This window comes from Podarcis pityusensis, assembly GCF_964106645.2.
Source record: "Podarcis pityusensis genome assembly, chromosome: 13".
Taxonomy (NCBI): domain Eukaryota; kingdom Metazoa; phylum Chordata; class Lepidosauria; order Squamata; family Lacertidae; genus Podarcis; species Podarcis pityusensis.
Genome location: NC_138038.1, coordinates 48,719,079 through 48,739,488, shown reverse-complemented (window position 1 = coordinate 48,739,488; position 20,410 = coordinate 48,719,079). Strand labels below are relative to the sequence as shown.

The window sequence follows — 20,410 nt, the reverse complement described above, 5'->3', positions numbered from 1 at the left end:
TACACACCCTCCTTGTGACTCAAAGGGGTCTTTTGATCCTGTTTGGCCCACCTAAGCTTGCCTCCTGGTGGGAAACAGCTAAGAGCCATGGGCTACCCCACCCCACAGGATTTCCTGCAGCTTTTATTCCCGGGGGGTTCCTCGAGTATGCGTGATCCTCTTGCCCGGCAGAGAGTGTGGTTAGCGTAGAGAAAATGGCTGTTCACAGCGCACGTTGCTCTGAGCTGCCACCTTGTCTTATTTTCTGATTCTCTCCTCTTGTTCTCTTCACCGTGTTTAGAGAGTTGTGAAATACAAGGCATATGTTGGTAATTGGGTCAAACGTTCACTGCTTGGGTGAGTGCAGATGTACATGCATTGATGCGCTTCGGGGGTTTTTTTTTGCTCCTGGTCTTGCAGGAAGATGGCCAGAGCCTGCTCATGGCTACACATTAAGTTGCTCAGCTGTGGCTGTTGTTTGTCGCTTGAAAGCCACAGGATCCAGCTGGTGTGGGAGCGGAGGAGCAACCCTCCAGCTCCCTTCTCCATCCTTGTGACAGAATGTGTGACTTGTAGGGTGTGAGATTATTATTTTCCCCCACCCCCATGCTGGTTTTGCTCATGGATATCTTGGCAGATCTTTTTCTTCTTCCTTTGGAGATGGAGGGTGTTCACACACCCCAGGAGTAAATTATGTGACCCATTCTGCTGCTGCTTCCTGCTCACGACTTCTCGGTTGCCTGCTCCTGGCTCCCAGGTGCTGCTTCGCTCTGAGCTGCAGATGGCTCCGAATGTACTGCGAAATCTGTCGGCAAATTCAGCACCCCCCCCCCAGCCTCCCGCAACCTCTAGCTATGCACCTGCTTGGCCTCCCCTAGGGACACGGAGAGTGATGATCCATAAATAACTCTAACCTCTTTCTCCCATTTCCCAAATGGCGTTCCTTTCCCCTAATTACAAGCCTGGGTTCATCTGTGGGGACCTCATATCTTCCACCACCCCCGCCCCCCAAGCCCCTTGTCCTTGATTTCTGTTGCAGAAGACTAGGGTGGCAGTCTGGCTGCCAGCTTGCTCAATCGATGATCATCGCTATGGCAATGGGAAACATTTTGTCTCCATGGCAACCACCCAGCTGTGGACCCATAAGGGTGTTTCCATGGTGAAGAGATGCACATCTTCTTCCCATCCCCCCATTTCCTTGCTCATCCAATTTCTGAATACTTGAGCCATGGAAAGGGAAGGGAGGGGAAGGGGAAGACATTTTGTTCCTCATTGTTTTCTCAAGTGTGATAGCTTTGATAGCTTTTGCTGGCAAAGGAAGGAATTGGGGAGGGGAGAGAGAAAAAGGGGCTGCAATGTGGGTTTGGTTTTGCTAAGCTAGGAGGCAGTGGAGTCGAAAGCATTCCTTGCTCCTTCTGCAAAAAGATCGCACCCTCTTTCTGCAATATTTGTATGGCAGCAACTTCCGTCCTTGGTGACCTGAAATTGCATTTAGGTGTTTACTGAACAAATGCTATCTCTCTTTACTTTTCTTTGTTTTCTAAAAAAAGAGCCATCTTCATGGTGAACACACCTGTGCTATAGTTGATGAGCAATCAGTGCTACGTGCTCCTGTGTATGAAAATGAGAGGGTCTGCTTCGAACCAGTTATCTGGTTTTGGAGACGTATGAAGGGGAAAGAGTACATTATTGAGGCATGTTTAGTCATTGGTTGAAAGTAAATTCAGTTTGGGGATGCATTCTGTTGGTTCTCTTGTGGGTTCAGTTCTGGTATGGGGAGCATATTCACTTTGAGGACCAGCATGCTCAGAGGGTTGGTTTAGGAGCTGGGAGATGTTCAAATCCCCACTTGGCTATGTAGCTGACTGCAGGGGTGTTCATACATTACATTCAGCAAGTGTACAACCAGTGTGCACCAACAGTATAGCATTATACTCATAGAATGTGTAATGTAATTAGGATTCCTAATATACATAGGGAGGGGTGTGTGTGTGTGTGTGTGTGTGTGTGTTAATGCATCTATAGCTTAACATAATAATAATAACTTATTATTTATACTCCGCCCATCTGGCTGAGTTTCCCCATCGATTGGCGACTCCCAATTGAGTGTTAAAAACAATACAGCATTACCGTAAGTACTAAAAACTTCCCTAAACAGGACTGCCTTCAGATGTCTTTTAAAGATAGGATAGCTGCTTATTTCCTTCACATCTGAAGGGAGGGCGTTCCACAGGCGGGCGCAACTACCGAGAAGGCCCTCTGGTTCCCTGTAACCTCACTTCTTGCAATGAGGGAACCGCCAGAAGGCCCTCGGCGCTGGATCTCAGTGTCCAGGCTGAACGATGGGGGTGGAGACACTCCTTCAGGTATACTGGACCAAGGCCGTTTAAGGCTTTAAAGGTCAGCACCAACACTTTGAATTGTGCTCGGAAACGTACTGGGAGCCAGTGTAGGTCTTTCAGGACCAGTATATATAGCCTCGGCGGCTACTCCCAGTCACCAGTCTGGCTGCCGCATTCTGGATTAATTGCAGTTTCCGTGTCACCTTCAAAGGTAGCCCCACGTAGAGTGCATCGCAGTAGTCCAAGCGGGAGATAACTAGAGCATGCACCACTCTGGCGAGACAGTCTGCGGGCAGATAGGGTCTCATCCTGCGTACCAGATGGAGCTGGTAAACGGCCGCCCTGGACACAGAATTAACCTGCGCCTCCATGGACAGCTGCGAGTCCAAAATGACTCCCAAGCTGTGCACCTGGTTCTTCAGGGGTACAGTTACCCCATTCAGGACCAGGGAGTCCTCCACACCTGCCCACCACCTCCTGTCCCACCAAAACAGTACTTCTGTCTTGTCAGGATTCAACCTCAATCTGTTCGCCGCCATCCATCCTACAACCGCCTCCAGGCACATAAGAGGCTGCTGGATCAGGCCAGCAGTCCATCTAGTCAGGAATCCTGTTCTCACAGCGGCCACCGCTAGAATATATACCCGTTTATACCTTCAATAGCCTTCTGCTTCCTCAATTGACCTGGTTCTCTCTTAATGCCCTCCCAAGTTTAAGAACTTGTAAGGGGCAAAGGGGTTGCAGAACACACAACACATCCAGGTGTTAAGGTCCCCTTTTTTCTGCAGAACCTGCTGACTCAGACACCCTCCGCCCACCTCGAGTCTGCCTTGTGGCTGCGAGGTGTGACCAGCTGGTTCCTTCAGAAAATGCAAGCGCTTCTGAAGTTTTTGATAAGCCCCTTTCTCTCTCTCTCCCCACCTACTCCTTAGCAGTGGTAAGGACACAGGGGCAGAGGCGGTGACACATCAAGGGTGCCTATCATGGCTCAGGGTGGAGGTTTTGAAGGTGGCAGCGGGTGCTTTGGATCTGTGCAAAGGTAAGCTTTGCAGAAAGTGGAGTGTCGGTGGTGAGGGAATAGCAATCTTCGTTGCAGGTGCTTCTCTTTTAAGGCAGGCGTAGGAGGGCCCCTGGCAAGCATTGACAGCTTGAACCGTCAGCCTGTCTCCTCTGCTGATGAGGGGAGGCACACGGCTTGCATCTTAAGCAGGCTCCTTGCACTGCCTTTTGCTTCTAGGCCCGCTGACTGCTGTGCCGCTCTCATTGCTCATCGGGCCTCGGCTTCTGTAGGCAAACCGCCTCCTCTTCCTCCCTCTCCTGCTCCTGATCTGTCTTTTCCCCAACCCCAACCCCCAGCCTATAGAGTACAGCCCCTTGAAACCTGCTCTCAATGGGTAAAAGCCCAAGGAACAGATGAAGGAATGGACGGTAACAGATCATGTGCAGAAGGCCTTTCTTTCTTGTCACAGCCAAGTCCCTGCAAAGCTGAGCCAAAATCACATATTGGCGGGTCCTCTATACTGGTGGGTTTTCTGTTTGGCTTGTTTTTTGTGGATGCACTTTGCAATTCTAAGAACACAAAAGAAGAGACTTCTGGATCAGGCCAGTGAACCACCCCGTCTTGTCAGCCAACCAAATGCCTGTGAGAAACCCGCAAGCAGGATTTCAGCACAACAGCATCTTCCCTGTGGTTCCCAGCAAGTGGTAATTCAAGAAGCATGACTGCCTCAGCGAAGGTAGCATTAGCCATTGTGCCTAGTAGCTGTTTATAGCCTTGTCTTCCATTAATTTGTTCAGTCCTCTTTTATAAGCCACCTTGGTTGTCGATCATTGCAGCTGCCTCCTCTGGAGCCGAGTTCCGTAGTTTAACTATGCATTGCACGAAGAAGTACTTTCTTTGAGTACTGCTCACTAATAGGGAATTAGTGTTGGATTTACACTGCCCTGTCGTCCACACATGGTTCTAATTCACAAGTCGTTCTGCGATGTTTCCTCCACTGCTGAGTCTGGAGGGGAGGTCCTGCACTAAAGCACAACAAAAAAGAGGATTTTGTGGTATAAAATCCTGCAGGATTTCACCAGGAAGTTAAGGGACACATGCCGAAAGCCGTGAGCTTAGCCACCCTTTGGGTTGACCCTTATTTCGATTGTGTTGCGTCCTGATTAATTCCCTCTGGGTTCGAGAGCTTTTCTCACTGTTCTGCCTTGCGAAAATGTGATCTGACCTGCTGAGCTGAAGTTCGGTTCAGCAAAACCTTTCTTCCGATTTTTCCGTGCATCTGATCCAATTCAGTGGGTAAGATTGGATTGATTTTATTTTCTATTTCGCAAGGCACAGAATGACAAGAAAAGCGCTCTGACCCAGGGGAAACAGGCTGAGCAAAGGTGTGGATCAGCCAATCTCCCTCAAAACACTTGAGGGCAAACATGGAAAATGGGTTCGCGTATAACTGCCCTGATCCGGTCATGAACACAATGGATGTCCAGTGCGTTTGAGCTTCTCATCCTACGCCCCACCCTGCTGTCAAATCATCCTAACGTCCATTTCTTGAGTAGGAGCTGTGCACTTCCAGGATCACATAATTTTCATGGCCTTTCTGCAAGTAATCTGGCTTACCACTCACTGCCTTGCCTCCTGCGTTCTTCCTGCCCTCCCTGCAGCTTCCCTGCCAGTCCATCCTTTTACATCCCTTTCCTTTGTTGCTCCCCACACCGCTTTCTAATGGTTCTGAGCAACCCCTGGCCCAGACGCTACAGGTTAGATAAACGAAGGTACTATAATAGAAAATGGCTTTAATTGGAAAATAAGCACACTGCATTTGTCAGGCACTCTTCCTCAAGGTGGTTTTTTGTTTTTTTGGCAGGTGTGGGGTGTACATATAAGGCTACATCCTTCAAATCCGTCATTTTGGAATCTGAAAGCAGTCTTCTTCCAGGAATAAAATTCCTGTCCCTTTAAGAAAAGAACCAGGCTCCAAGCTGGTTAATCATTAATTGTTCCATTTCATTATTGGTTGTAGCCTTCGAAACAAAAGGTCCAGCAAGTCAGTCAGAAGACGCACACACATCCCTGCCCCACAGTCACAAATGCTTTGAGGTTTGTGCCTTTAGTCTGCCTCTTAAAAGGGAGGTTATAAGCTACGGCATGTGGAGAATTCTCCATCTGTAGCTGAATTGAAAAGGCTGCTGTTGCAATGGCTTTTTTAAAACGATGTGCTAGATATGGCGGTTAACTGATAATCCATCTTCCACAACGACTCTCCTTAAGGAGAGCGTGCCCTTCAGGTGGGTGATGATATTAAAAGAGAAGCATATGTGTTTGGTATTTAAAACAGCAATTCCTTTGATGAATTCCTTAATAATAATTTTTTAAAAAAACAGAACAATTGTTTAAAAGGTGAGCATTGGCATAGGAAGCAATCATTAAGCAAACGAATTAAGCTTTCCAAAGCTGCAGTTAGCTGGCTGAAATAAGCACAGGGTTGGGGGATGCCCTTATGTGCTCTTTAAAAGTGAGGTACACAAAGCTTTAGAGGTGCTATTCCTCCACTGTGTCGATGCAATGAGATTGAAATATCCCCCAGCTGGTGCCTTTAACTACCTTTTCAAAGTTGAACATTTAAGCGAACACAAAGCATTCCTGTTTGCTAGACCATACAGGAAGGGACATTCTAAAGTCGGTGCCTTTAAGCAAGGGCCTCTTAAAAGCGAGGTGCGCCGCACAACTATAGAGAAAATAAACTTCCACCATTTTATATCCTCTTCGGTATATGTACAGACGCAGAGGGCAGCAAAAAACAGCACCTCTAAAAATACCTCCTAAGATATAGCAAAGTAGCACGACGGATAAGGCTTTGCGCAAAGAGTCTAGGGGCCATTTGTTTACATACACAGTAGACTTAACGTTTCACTCCAGAGTTAGTGCCTTGAAAAAAAAAAATCTTGTCCCATGAGAGATTATGGGCACCTGAGCGTCACGGACGAGAAAGGAACAGAAATCCCAAACAAAAGTCCTGAGTCTCTTAACTGAAGCATTTTGTACCAGTTGGGCACCTTTAAGACAGACACCCTTAAAGGCAGACAAGAAAATAAATCTCACAAGAGTGCCATGAGCAATATTTGAAAAGGTGAGAGGCACGTGAGTTTGGAGAGCAGGTGTCTCCAGGTCCTGTAAAGCATACTGTATATTAAATGTGTGTTTTTTGTAAAACTCGTGTGTTTGTTTGTTTGAGAAGCCCTCTCAAGGAGCCAAGATGCTGCAGAGGACAGGAGCAAATAGTTTGTTCGGTTATGCATTGAAGATGATGGGAGGAGAGCTGAGCCAAGGAGGATTTGGGGAGCTTTGCTATGTTTGGGAACTGGCCCTGGGTCGACGTGGCTGCTCTCCTGAGCTCGATGCAGCTGGGAATAAGGGGAGTTTTATGTGTTTCCTTTCGTCGCAGAGATTTCTGGCATGCTGGCGATGGGGAGCCATGGGGCTCATAGCACTGAAAGGTCGTTGCAGGATTTTGACCTCTGCTTGAAGAAGCGTCCATTCCTCGGCACAAGGCTAGAGAGGAAGCGTTTGGCTTTCTTGGTGAGGCTCTCGCGCCGGCCCCCGGCCCCTTCCCTGCTGAAGGCATCGCCCTCGCGCCGACGGCGCCGCAGCCGTATCTGCCGCACAACGCCTTCAAAGAGCTCCTCTGTGTTGTGATGCAGCGCCGCGGACGTCTCGATGTGCTTGCAGTTCATCATGACTGCTAGGCTGCGGCCCTCTGGATATGGAGGCAAGAAACATGAGAAAAATAAACTATACCACATATGTCCAGAGATCAAAAAATCTGGGGAGATGATCCATGAAGAGATGAAAAAATTGGTAAAAGTATCATATATCAAAAGGGCAGAAGCATATTTACTAGGAATCTTGAGTAAGGCTATCCCCAAAGACATAATTAACATCTTTCTGTATGCAACAGCAGCAGCGAGAACGTTGGTAGCCAGTCATAGGAAAGGAAATTATATCCCAACAAAAGGGAAATGGTTATGTAAACTATGCGAGTACCTGGAGTTAGCAAAATTGATGGATTTAATAGGGCAAAAATCAAAAGCTATAATTCAGAAACAATGGAATGCTTAAATGAGTATTTATACAAGCAGGGCTCAAATACGAAAGTTTGGTTGTGCCTAGACTAACCTTGTGAAGAGTATAGAGAACATAAAGATTTGACTGACTATGAAAGTATCTAAGGAAGGGAAATGATTGAAGAACAGATGTAAAGGCAAGCAAGATAAATAAGAGACGTGCGGTGAATGCGGTGGAAGTCTTTTATAATATTTCAACTAAGATTGTAATGTTTGAAGCATGAATTTGGTAATATGGGTACTTTTTTAGTTTGTATTTTGGAAAATATGTATATAAATGTGTTTATAGTGTGATGTATTGTTCTTTGTCTTTTTCTTTTCTCATAAAATTCAAAAAAAATTCAAAAATTCAAAAATTAAAAATTAAAATTAAAAAATTAAAAATGAAATGAAAAGGAGAAAATAAACGAGCAAACAATTCTCCTGGGTTCCCTCTCCTGCCTCGGCCCTTCAGAAAGAACAAATTTTTTCCAAAATGGTAGACCGGAAGCCACCCGGATGGTGTGCAGGCGATCTCCCCAATGTTTAAGGAGCGGCACCTCTGGCAACTCACCTTCGCGTGAGACCTCCCGGGATCGCGCCAAGTCGCTCTTGTTCCCCACCAGGATAATAGGGGGGTCTGTCCGAGGGCACCCAGCCCGTAGGCTCAGCAGGGTGGGGGGGACCCGTGTGAAGCTACGGCGATCGGTCACCGAGAAAACCAACAGGAAGGCGTCTCCCGTCTGCAGGCAGGATTCCTGCATCCAGCCTCCGGGATCTCCCTGCGGAAAAAGTTCGCGGGGAGGGAAGAGGTCAAAGTCAGGAAAAGTGAATCGTAGAATCATAGAGTTGGAAGAGACCACAAGGGCCATCGAGTCCAACCCCCTGCCAAGCAGGAAACACTATCAGAGCACTCCTGGCATATGGTTGAGGCCATGTGCGTGTCCAGATCAAGGGCTGCCAACCTTTGTCTGACAGCGAACATCTTGGGGGAAGTGCCGCGGGCGCCAGTCACAAAATGGCCGCCGTTGGGGGTGTGGCATAATAAGATAAAATGGTTTCCCCACCTGAACAAGAGACAGGACCACAGTATGGGGGGGGGGGGGACCCACTCCTGCCTCCCAAACAGTGCCATATATTTGGGGGGGGGGGGCTTGGAAGGGAAATTTACTGAGACCTTTCACGAGAGCCACGCTGGTGTGGATTATTTGGTGATTCTACCCAGTTATAGTTCACAGCTACATATTGTTATGGGCATTTCCCCTCTTAAATCTTAGCTAGTAAATCATGCAGGTTTTATTCTTCTATATCTGTATGTGATTTAAAAAAACCAGACACACACGCAAACTGTTCTGAAGAAAATATAACAGTTTTGGAAGTCGTAACCAGCAACATGTTAAAAGAGGCAACCTCTTTCTCTCTCTACAAGAGCTACCTGCATTTTTTGTATACGTGGGTGATATTAAAAAGAATTACGTTAACCAAAGCTGCACCTTTTAAATATATTGGAAAGTGTAATGGATCAACCCAGCATGTTACCAGAGTGAATGTGACAGCGATATTAACCAGGGTGGCTGTTGAATGTTTCCGATTGGTGTGTTTAGATACTGGAAAGTTCAGATAAACAGGAGTGTGTTTTACATATTATTTTATTACAGTATAATTATTCACATCTCACCTTTAAGGATACGAATCGTTCCAAGGTGACTTTACAACTAAAGTCAAAACACAATAATCAAAATCGCAATTAAGATAATATTGAAACATATAGCAGCTCCTCAGGATCCTTCCCTGGGCCCTTCTGAATTGGCAGCCACGGGAGGAGAGAAGACATGCAGGTATTTGAAAATGGCAAGATTTTGATAATCGAGGAATTTGGATAATTGTAATTCAGATAATGGGGGTTGTGTTGCTTATTCTCCTTGGCAATTGGATACACTCTCCTTATATTTGCATAATGGCACTGTATGCTGCAATCAAGCCGCCCAAGAATGCTGCCAGTTTCCAGAACAATTTGCATATTCGTGCATGTCAGTGGTATACACCCCCGCCTGACTCCCAAACGGCTGTGTTAATTTAATATGGATTTGCATAAATTTGCATACCACTCTCCCTCACTTCAGGGATGCTGTGCAATTTTGGAACGCATTTCCATGCAAACGAGATGCTAAAACAAAACAATAATAAAACAAGGCAATTCCATCCGGTTGTCTAGCTTTGCGTAAATCTTGGATATAATTGCATACGTTCATCATAGCCATGCCATGTTTGTTTGTTTTTTGCATTATTTTGCCTTGTTTCCGTTTGCCCCTTGCAGTAACCAAGAGCTGCAGAGAAAACTGCCCTTGCCAACCGGAAATCCCACTCCACAATCTCTAAAACATTCTGATATTGCCTGGCATTGCCCACAATATTCTCTAAGCCTTAAGATCTAGAAAACTGGTTCAAATAAACAATAACAACAGAGATTCTCAGAATGCTGGATTTGTAACTGACTGAGAATTTCTGTAGACCTGAAAAATTGTGGAATACCCCAATTTTGAAAACAGAAAACCAGGGCAGATGCTGGAGCCACCGGTGTAAATACTCTCAGTCTCGTCAGGATGAAGCCTGCTATGTTCTGCGCTAGACTGGTTAGATTGGGGCTGTCACCCATTTAAAGATATATATTACTATTCGTGGGGCAATGAATCCACTTTGGAAGATGGGCAGCTCACAAAATGCTGTTTGGGGAGGAAGAGTAAATTCCCCTCCCATGCCGCTACGGTCCCAATCCACCCCTTCTGCTCCTAATGACAGCTGTATGTTAAAACTAAAAGGAATGAGAGATCAAATCACAAGTCTCCCTTGTATGGTCCGGTTACGAGTTTTGATTCAGTCATCATGCCTTTGCTTATGAACAAGCCAACAGCTTTGAAGACCAGAGCACATTTTCTGTGGGTGGTATTCAGATAAGTCATACCCAAAGTAAACCCACTTGAAAGGAACAAAACATGACGATGTTAGGCCCGTTAATTTCAGTGGGTCCGCACTGAGTAAAACTTCATTGACTATATCACCTTTTGTTGTTTCGGATTACAAGTGGTCTGTGCCCCAGCAGATGCTTATTTTAGAATCAAAGGTGTTCCTTTGTTTGTGTGTAAGAGATACGTAACTCTATATGGTCATGCCTTCCATCTTATGGTTGACACAACTACTTGCATTAATAATAAATTTTAAAATGTTCCCGGTGTTGCAAGATTTATCAGCTTTTAGATGGGATGAGAAGAGAAGACTCCCTGGAAGAGATCCTGATGTTGGGAAAGATGGAGGGCACAAGGAGAAGGGGACGACAGAGGACGAGATGGTTGGACAGTGTTCTTGAAGCTACCAGCACGAGTTTGACCAAACTGCGGGAGGCAGTGGAAGACAGGAGTGCCTGGCGTGCTCTGGTCCAGGGGGTCACGAAGAGTCGGACACAACTAAATGACTAAACAACAACAAAGATGGGATGGAGAACTTCTTGCTGTAATATTTCTTCCCCTGCTGGGGATGACGTCCCATCTCAATGGGTAGGAAGGAGACCAAAATGCACCTACCTGGTCCCAGATGTCGTATAATATTAGAGTGACTTCTTCATCATCTACGTAGAAATTTCTTTCGTAGGAATCCTCTGAGGGAATAAAAGAAATGTGGAGGGAAAAGGAGGTTTAGTATAGCTTGAGTATCACCTTACAAACTATTGCCAGATATGTCTGTACCATCAAATATCCACTTTGTGGCAGATTTGTCAAGTTATATGAGTAGAATTTGATCATATTCTATTCAAAGGAGACCATTAATAGGACTAAATTAGCCATGGCCATTAATTTCAGTGGGTCTGCTCTGAGTAGGACTAGCTGCAACCCTATACATTTAATGGTTGGAAAAGTTAAGGGGAGCCTAGGAGAGCCTTCTGGGTAGAAATGTGGGGTAGAAATTAGAGAAATGAAATTATTTTTTGAGAAACATCTCAAGGTAGTGTAGTTTACCCCTCACCGAGTCACAATTTCCAGCAACCTTTAGCATACATCCTGCCCATTATTTATTTGCAAGTGTGCTTTGAAGGCTTAGTGTGTACACAGCCTTAGACACAAACACACACTCTATATATATTATATGATGTCAGGTTTTTAAGATAGCAGCGATTTGAAACTTTTCCAGAAGATCTATCCCAGCTTCCCATACTTCCCCCCCTCAGGATTTTAAGAAAATCACTGGCACAAAGTCAATTCCCACAGGCGTCACTTTGAAATTCTGGCCTAACAGCTTAAATTCCACACAAAACCTCCATTTATCTGGAGAGTTTCTACCTTCCCCTTCTTAAACAAAAATGCCATGGAAGGCAGAAATTCAACAGGTGAATGAAGAGCAGGATGCTGGGACTTGATGGGCCTTTGGTCTGATCCAATATGGCTCTTCTCCTGTCTATTTAAATCAATAAAAATAAAATGTCCTCAGGTGGAGCACGCCGTTCTCTCCTGTCCCCCTTCTGCTGCATGTATGGCAAGAAAAGCAGGGCCTCTTGCACTTCTGCTGTTTTGCAGACTGAAATATTGCAACACCATCCCCTGGCATCTTCTGGGCTCACCTGTGTGCTCTTCCTCGTGGTGGGGGCCCCCTCTAAGGCCTCCGAAGATGGCCGCCAAGGTGGTCTTCCCCACCCCGCTCTCGCCAAGCAACATGACTTTGTAGGGGCCGCGTCCTCCTGCGGGGCTGGCCCCCCCAGTGCTTCCCACTTCGGGGGAGCTGGGGGGAGAGTCCAGTTCGTCCACTGCTGACGCCCTCACCAGCTGGTGCTTGATGGGCAAAGGCATGCTCCCACGCCGTGGTCCGGCACCCGCCAGCGCCGAAGGCAACGTCATGGTGGACGGCAAGCTGCGAGAACAGGGGCGAGATGCGCAAGAGGGTCACAGCGTTTCAGGACCAGGACACATCATGCACACAAAACATTTTCAGGTGCAATTCAGGCCACTGAAACCACTTAGGGTCAGGGGTCAGATAACTCCTTACCCTCCAACATTTCACCAAAGAAAACAGGGACATCCTAAGGAAAAAGTGGGAGCTTCCATTATCAAATCAGAAACTGGGTCAGCTTCTCTAAATCCGGGTCTGTCCCTGGAAAATAGGGACACTTGGAGGGTCTGAGGTTGCCTGGGACCCAGATAGCTGAGTTATCTTTGGTCACAACTGCCCCATGCTTTTAAAGCACATTTATGCCACTTCATGGCTTCCTCCAAAGGATCCTGGGAACTGTAGGCTACCCCTCCTCACGGAGGCACCATTCATTGGCAACCCTTAACGAACTACAGTTCCCAAGATCCTTGAGGGGAAGCCATGTGCTTTAAATGGACTCTTAAATAGTTTTCTAAACCCAGAATGTATTGGTTTTGTACTGCCGTTTTCATTCTTGTTATTTGCATTTGTATTTTAAAGTGTTGATTATTTTTATGATACTTGTATGGTTCTTCTTCACTCACTGGCTCTTTACCACAGAAAAGGACAGTCTGGAAAAGTGAATAGATCCCATTAATTTTACCACAGGGTGTAGAGCAGGGGTCGGCAACCTAAGGCCCATGGGCCACAAGTGGCCCATAGAGGTCGTTTAACCGGCCCGCGAGCCACCCTTGAACCAAGCTGCCCGCTCAGTGAGTTCCTGCGCGCTGCGCTAAACCAGTGCAGCGTGGCGTGGGGACTTGCTTCCGCGGCACCGGAAATCACATCTGCGCATTCAGACACTGAAAATCGTGTCTGCGCAGTGGGTGCGATCCTGCCCACGGAGGGATCTCTGCTGGAGTGAACAGGCCCAGGCGAGGAAAACCTTGTCGAACCCTGGTGTAGAGATATCACAAGGTTGTCCAAAGATACTCAGTGTACTCTCTGCCTCAAAAATAATGTGTGAAAAAAAGGAATATGGAAATTGTTGTGGGTTTTGCTTGCTTGCCCTTTTGTAGCTGAGATGTCCACAAGTACCTTTGAGGAAATCTTGAGTTATCTCTAAATGGTAAACATTATTTTCATCACAGCACCATGCCACACAGAATACCAACTAGGCTCATGTGCCAGGCTAATAGCATACATTCTCTGAGGGCAATGCCTATGTTCCTATCGTGGTATTTTATGGCTAGCAAAATACAAATATATTCACCAGGGGTGTGACAGAGGGAGAAGGAGGGAAGGATGCTGAGGGCACACCATTCATTTACAACCCATTTACCTCTTTAATGTCATGGCTTCTCCCAAAAAAATACTGGGAACTGTAGTTTACCCCCACAGAGCTACAATTCCCAGTTCCTTTCATAATGCACAGTTGCCAACATTCCTCTGTGTGTGTGTGTGTGCTTGAAATCTATGTTGTGTATGTAGCCAAAGCATGTGCAATACCATGTATCTGTTCTGCAGGTTTTCAACATGACACAACACACAATCACGCTTTGGTTAGAAGCACCAAACTCCCCTTCTCTTTCACACACACACCGTAGAGCTAGAGACACAGTAAAGGACATAAACAATGCACATCTCTCTCACACAAACACACAAACAAGCACGTTTTCTCTACCTCCCTCACTTTCACATTCTCTACTTCACAAACACATTAAAACTACCCATATTGCTGAGTATAAAGACAGGCAGGCAGGCAGACACAATATTTGATGGTCTCTTTGTTTATTCGAAACATTTACACTCTGCCTTTTCTCCATGAGCTCAAGGCAGTTAATCACGCAAGTGAAAATAATGGTGGAATTTGATACATGTCTGTATAGAAGACTGCCAGTTACCAGGGACTGCTGAGCTGAAGGAGACCTGGGGTCCCTGGGAGGATGCACCCCCTTTTCTCCCAGAAATTACATCAGGGCAGGAAACAGACCAGCTTGGCCCCATCCATTGGCCAGTGAAGGTTCAGCTGCTCAAACACTTGCTTTCCTCCTCCCTCCCCATTCATTATTCCTTTTGGATCATGACTCAAGATTATGAACCTGCAGGCAGGGACTGGTGTACTTTTTAGTATACGTACAGTGCTTTAAAAATTGTGGGTACTTTGTAAGTGTCAAATGAAAATTTAAAAACGTAATAATATTTCTACTAAACAAGTGAGCATGGGGAAGCAGGCTTAGTTTGCAATTTTAATTAACAATTTAATCGCCTTCAATGAAGCAGCCATAAAACACTAAGAAGAGAAACAGTACAGCAATCATTAAATTAATTAAAACGTAATTAAACCATAGCAATTGCTACGGCTTTTATCCAATGCTAGTCCTGCTGGGTCATTGAAGTGAATGGACATGACTTAGGTTAGTGGGTCTAATCTAGCTAGATACAACTTGTCACTTCCAAAAACGGAGCAACAATTTATATCTGTCCTCCCTCGAAAGAGATAAGATTTTGGAGTGTCATAATTAAAGCCATTTGAGACGCTACTAGGCAGGCCAACCTTTGGAGGGAGCCACTGAAAAAAAGGCCCTTTCCCTTTTCCAAATCAGGAATATTTCTGGGCGATACAGCACACACAGGAGGATCACTGATTATGATGATCTTGATCCACGGGAAATAAATGGCTTTTCAGAGACACCCGGTGTTGAGGCTTCAGGGTCTGAATTGGCACACAGAATTTTCACCAGGGTTGACCCTTGCGTAGTTTGACATGTGTGGCAGGGTATTGCCATCCCTCGCAGCTTGGCTCACTTTCTCGAGTTACCAGGCACCGCTGGGCATCCATTTCTGTTCTACAGTTGTGGTTTGCATATGGGCCTCTCTCTTTCTAAGTCAGGGGAGTATGAGTAAGTGAAGTTGCTCCTCCACCCCACTGCTTTTTTCTTTCCCCCTTGCAGACCTCCTATTCTGCAATACAGACAGAAATTCAACTGGCAGAGCTTTCTCTAGGTTGGAGATGCAATAACGGAATACATTTTGCCTGGCGTGCAGTTTGTACAAGGCAGAGGAGGAGCTTTGCTGGGGTAGGGGGTGGGGCGGCCATTTTAAAAAGACAGGTGGGAACAGAATTCTGGCTCTGGGCAGAAAAGTGGACTGCTTTTACAGCTTTCTAATTCTACACAACACAGCAATAAACACACCTTCGGGAACAGCCAGGGCCTGCCAATAAAACCCACACGCGGTCCCCTGCTTAGAAGCATGTACAAATAGAACGAGAGAGAGAGAGAGAGCAAACACAAATGCCTTCTGCTCACATAGGACAGACACACCCACAGAAAAAGACACCAGCATTGACACCAGCCCAGGGAGACGGTGTCAGTTTGACACCAATACACAACAGGACTGCATCACGTGTGCATGTGGTCCCTGGGGAAACACACCAATACTTGTGGCAGTGTCACAATGCAGGCGCACGCACAACGGCACGATCGCCATGTGCGTGCAAAAGCCATGCATGCTTGGGTTAAAACTATATCCTCATTTGATCCACCTGATGGGTTCAGTAGACACCGAAACACAGAGGCAGCCAAAACTAACAGGTTTGCTGTGTACGCACATCAACAAAGGGCGTGTGAGCACACGCAACTGCACACCGTGGCTGTATACACACACCGTGTGTATTGACTGCATTTATAGCCCAGCCCACCTTCCTTCCAAGGGAGCCGAGGGTAGCAAACAAGGGGTTAAACAATAAGTATATCTTGAAAACGATTTTGGCACAGATGCAAACTGGGAAAGATTTCAGATTCAAAGGCTTGTTGAAGATGTTTGGGTTCAGCAAGCACCGAGAAGACAACAGAGATGGCGCACATCTGATAGTCAAGGGGAAGACATTCCAAAGGGCAGGTGGAACAACACTAAAAGTCCGGTTTCTTCATTGTGCGGAACAGACCTCCTGATAAGGTGGTGCCTGCAGGAAGCCCTCAGCTGTAGATCTAGCGGGCGTATAAGGGGTGAGACCATATTTCAGGTGTCCTGGTCCCACACTGTGTATAGACCAAACTAGCACCTTGACCTTATAGCCTGGTAGCTAATTGTACCATCCCTAGAGAATACTGGGAACTGTAGTTCACCCCTAACAGAGCTGCAATTCCACTTGTCAAACTACAGTTCCCAGGATTCTATGGGAGAAGCCATATGCACCGTGCGCGCACAGCTTCAGACTCAAAACATAGCTGAGGTTTAAGCGGGCATCACAATGCTTCTCTCAGGCCCCCAAATATGTGATGCATAGGTTGTCTACTGAACACTGAAGGAATATGGAGGCATGCACAGTAACACCACACAGACACATCGACATTCCTCACTCTGTGAGCCTAAAAGCAGAGATAATGCCATTCCAAACAGCAATACTTACACAAACCTAATTATCCTCCATTTCATTGACTACTGGAATGACAGGCGTCTACGGCATGTCACTCACAACCCTGTGAGCCGCAAGAACAAAGAGCCAACCCAAATATAGCTGCACCACCGGAGCATGGGTTAGAATCACAGAATTGTAGGCTTGGAAGGGACCCCAGCGATCATCCAGTCCAACCCCCTGCAATGCAGGGATCCAGTGCTAAAGAATTCCTCACAGATCTCTGCCATCCAATCTCTGCTTAAAAACCTCCAAGGAAGGAGATTCCACCACATTCCAAGGGAGTCCATTCCACTGTCAAACGCTTCTTGCCGTCGGAAAGTTCTTCCTAATATTTAGCTGGAAGCTCCTTCGTTGCAATTTAAATCCATTGGTTCAGGTCAGGAGTGTGGTGGAGTCTCCTTCTTTGGAGGTTTTTAAGCAGAGGCTTGACAACCATATGTCAGGAGTGCTCTGATGGTGTTTCCTGCTTGGCAGGGGGTTGGACTCGATGACCCTTGTGGTCTCTTCCAACTCTATGATTCTATGATTCTAGGTCCTACTCTTTAGATATTTGAAGATGGCTATCTTATCACCTCTCAGTCTTCTCTTCTCCAAGCTAAGCACATGCAACTCCCTCAACCATTCTTCATAAGGCTTGGTTTCCAGACCCTTTGTCAAAGCGGTGTTATGTACCGCAACAACTTCTGCATGAAGACCCATGGCACACTCGCTGTGGAAGCACCAATCTCACCGATGGCACAGACACACTCTTTTATCCGCACGAGCCCTCTCGTTCCTTACAAACGCTGCTTGCAAGCAAGGCTACACGCACCCACACCCAGAGCAGACAATGTGCGTGTCCTCAAACACCACCATAAAACCAGGAACACGAACATTAAATTGTACTTTTGGCTGTTGCACACCAAAGCACATGCCAATAATGTCTCCCAGTTTGCAGCTCTGAGCGGTGGGAGGAAACCGGTTGCCTAAAGGGGTTCTCCAGTGCGGCTACCACATTAGACAACTTACGACAAACTCGTGAACATTGTGACAACACTGGCGAGCACTGCACATCAGACCCATCTGATTTGACTGGTTTCTTACTTGGAGGCAAAATCCACCACACACCATAAAGGCGAATTAAGCTGAGCTGAGATGGACCGTCTGAATTTTATTCTCAGTGGTACTCCGTTGTCTGAAGGAGACCACCATGTGGTGGGTTTGATCATCTCCCTTTACCCCCCCCCACTCCACCCCCCCCCCAGCTTGCCAAAATCTACCTTGCTGGAAGTGTTGGAATCCTTTAGGGCAATTAGGGTGCCTTTTCCCACCAATCTGGTATGAAGGGTGCAAGGTGGAATAGAGTTTGTATATCCGCAATTGTTTTGTGCAAAATTCCAAGTCAGAAAAGTGCGCTGGCTGGCACATCAGTTTAATAACCGCTTAGATTGTGGCAGGAGCGTTTGCAGTCAGGCAATAGCCTACTTTGTCGGATGCCCGAGTCGAAGATGGGGGCTTTTGACTGTCCTCATGTCTCCGACAGAGGCATTCATGCTCTGCCATGTTCTCCGCTCATACCCACGCCGGCTGGCACACTCATCAGTGCAACAATGCCAGTCTTGGCACACGCTGTCTCTCACAGACATCTGTTGGAGACACCGCGACAAAGGCACAATACCCTGTGGAGGGGACAAACCCCTGGCTCCCACATCGCCTCCCCCCACTTACACCCCCCCCCCACACGCCAGAAAGCCTTTATACCCAGCTTACCGCTTGCTTTTGAATGGTGGTAGGTAAAATGGGGGCCTTTCACCCCTTGGAAGATCTGCCTTCTTCCTCCTGCTCCCTTTCTTTGCCTCCAGAGCTGTCAGCTAAGTCCCCCCTTTAAAAACCCCTTCCCCTCCCTTATTAAAAACAAAAAAGCAGGAAAAAATAATAATGCAAACAAACCTGGGAATGCCCCGCCCTGGAGGAGAGTCGCACATGTTTGGAAACTGCGAGGCCGGTCCGTGTCCCCAAACCCACCTGTTCGCGAAACGCCAAGACGCAGAGGCGAGGATGCCAAATTTTGGAGGGGATCCCAGGTTATGCCCACGGCTCCCTGCAGCCCAAATGTGGAGGGAGGAAGGAAAGAAGGGAGGAAGGAAGGGGGAGAATTAGCAGGAGGGCTGTGTTTGGATGATAGGCAGGTGGACCTAGGCGAAGGGGGTGTGTTTATGGAGAGGGGAGAGTATGGCGGGGGGGGGGGAGAGAGAGAAAGAGGGAGAGAGAAAGAGGCTGTAAATGATTGGAGGATGGATGGAGAGGGAGGGAGGGGGAGAAAGGTGCACGGAGGGAGGCACAGCCAGATGGGAAGCAAGATTAGGGCATGTATATGGGGGATTAAAAAAGCCTATGTGTCTGTGGATGGGTTGGCAAATTGCTGGGCAGGAACATTTGCACTGGGAACGGATCAATAGGCTGATTAATCTTAGGGGGACGAGGGTGCTGGTGGATGGAGGGAGGAGAGAGACAGGCAAAGGAGGAGAATATACACACACATCTATTCCGCCTTTCGGCTAGAAAACACAGCTATAAAACCCAACATGATGAAAGGGTGTAAAAATATATAGCATGGGCTTTGTTTTCCCTCCACGTTAGAGGCAGTGTGTCTCTGAACGCCAGTTGCTGGGGGAATCACAACTGGGGAGAGCGCTGTGGCGTCCAGGTCTTGCTTGTGTGGCTTCCTAGAGGCCTCTGCTTGGTCACTGTGTGAGAACAGGATGCTAGGCTAGGTGGCAGGATGTAGCAGGGGTCTCCTTCGGGTCTCCTTCGGTCCTTAATACCTTTCAGAACTGGGCTTGGAGGTGCTGTGGTCGATTCCCTCTGCTGCAGGACACGGTTACACACCCACCAGCCCCTTTCCCCTGAACAGTGTCCACAAAGAGGGTGCCAAAAGTGGAGGTAAGGTGCCTTGCGGTGAAACTGCCTGCAGGCGACTCAAGGAAGCGAGCCATGCTGCGCACTGTGGGTAGAGCAATGTAGAATCAACGATAGAGGTATCATCTTCTTCTCTGGTGATCACTCGTAGCCGAGTAAGATTGTCTTCCATAAACATGGTTTTAACAATGAGTCCGTAAGTGACTGTAGAGGCCGATTCTGGATCCACACGTCCTTCCACAGTGGGGACATTGGTTTCCGGGCAGGAGCTGATCACGGTGTGGATTTGCCAAGCGTGCTTTCCTCCTAGCACGTTTCTCCCTTGCGTCCTGAGTTCGAGTGTCTTCAAAGCCCATGACACCTTTGGTAAAGGCTGTTCTCCAACTGGAGAGCTCGCAGGCCAGTGTTTCCTGATTGTTGGTGTTTATACTATTTTTTTTAGATTTGCCTTGAGACAGACAGTCTTTAAACCTGTTTTGTTGACCACCAGCATTATGCTTTCCATTTTTAAGTTGGGAATAGAGTAGTTGCTTTGGAAGACGATCATCAATATCAGTGTACTGGAAGAAGCAAAGACAGAGATATATCTGTGTGTGAGAGACACTGAGGATTTGGAACGGTGACCCCCATCTGTTGTAGGTGTTTAAAACAGTGTCATACAACTTTATAGGGTCATGGCTTCCCCCAAAGATGACTGGGAACTGCAGTTTGGAGAGTTTTTAGAAGATCCCCCCCCCTCCTGCAGTGCTACAGTTCCCAGAGTGGTTTAACAGTC

General features: G+C 47.0%; 1 protein-coding gene across 6 annotated transcripts; it reads right to left on the bottom strand.

The window, feature by feature from the left end:
• Positions 1 to 581: 581 nt before the first annotated feature.
• REM2 (RRAD and GEM like GTPase 2) lies at positions 582 to 19,711 on the bottom strand. Of its 6 annotated transcripts, none has more exons than XM_080979964.1 (5): positions 18,742 to 19,711; positions 12,031 to 12,317; positions 11,000 to 11,073; positions 7,996 to 8,203; positions 582 to 7,075 (listed from the first exon to the last, which is right to left on the bottom strand). In XM_080979964.1, the coding sequence occupies exons 2-5, from the start codon at positions 12,302 to 12,304 to the stop codon at positions 6,801 to 6,803; spliced, it is 831 nt and encodes a 276-aa protein (XP_080836090.1). In that variant the 5' UTR covers positions 12,305 to 12,317; positions 18,742 to 19,711; the 3' UTR covers positions 582 to 6,800. The 6 variants fall into 6 exon arrangements, with proteins under 6 accessions (XP_080836090.1, XP_080836089.1, XP_080836092.1 ...); XM_080979963.1 differs by having other exon boundaries at positions 18,667 to 19,416; XM_080979966.1 differs by lacking the exon at positions 18,742 to 19,711 and adding an exon at positions 18,487 to 18,574.
• Between the last annotated feature and the right edge of the window lie 699 nt (positions 19,712 to 20,410).

What these genes read in the sequence shown, in the direction of transcription:
- REM2 (XM_080979963.1), bottom strand. Translation starts at nt 18,701, where the DNA reads ATGTGCGACTCTCCTCCAGGGCGGGGCATTCCCAG. An exon ending in TATACGACATCTGGGACCAG is followed by an intron (nt 8,204 to 10,999) that starts GTAGGTGCATTT and finishes CTTTTTCCGCAG; the next exon opens with GGAGATCCCGGAGGCTGGAT. An exon ending in CCGGGAGGTCTCACGCGAAG is followed by an intron (nt 7,076 to 7,995) that starts GTGAGTTGCCAG and finishes CTCCATATCCAG; the next exon opens with AGGGCCGCAGCCTAGCAGTC.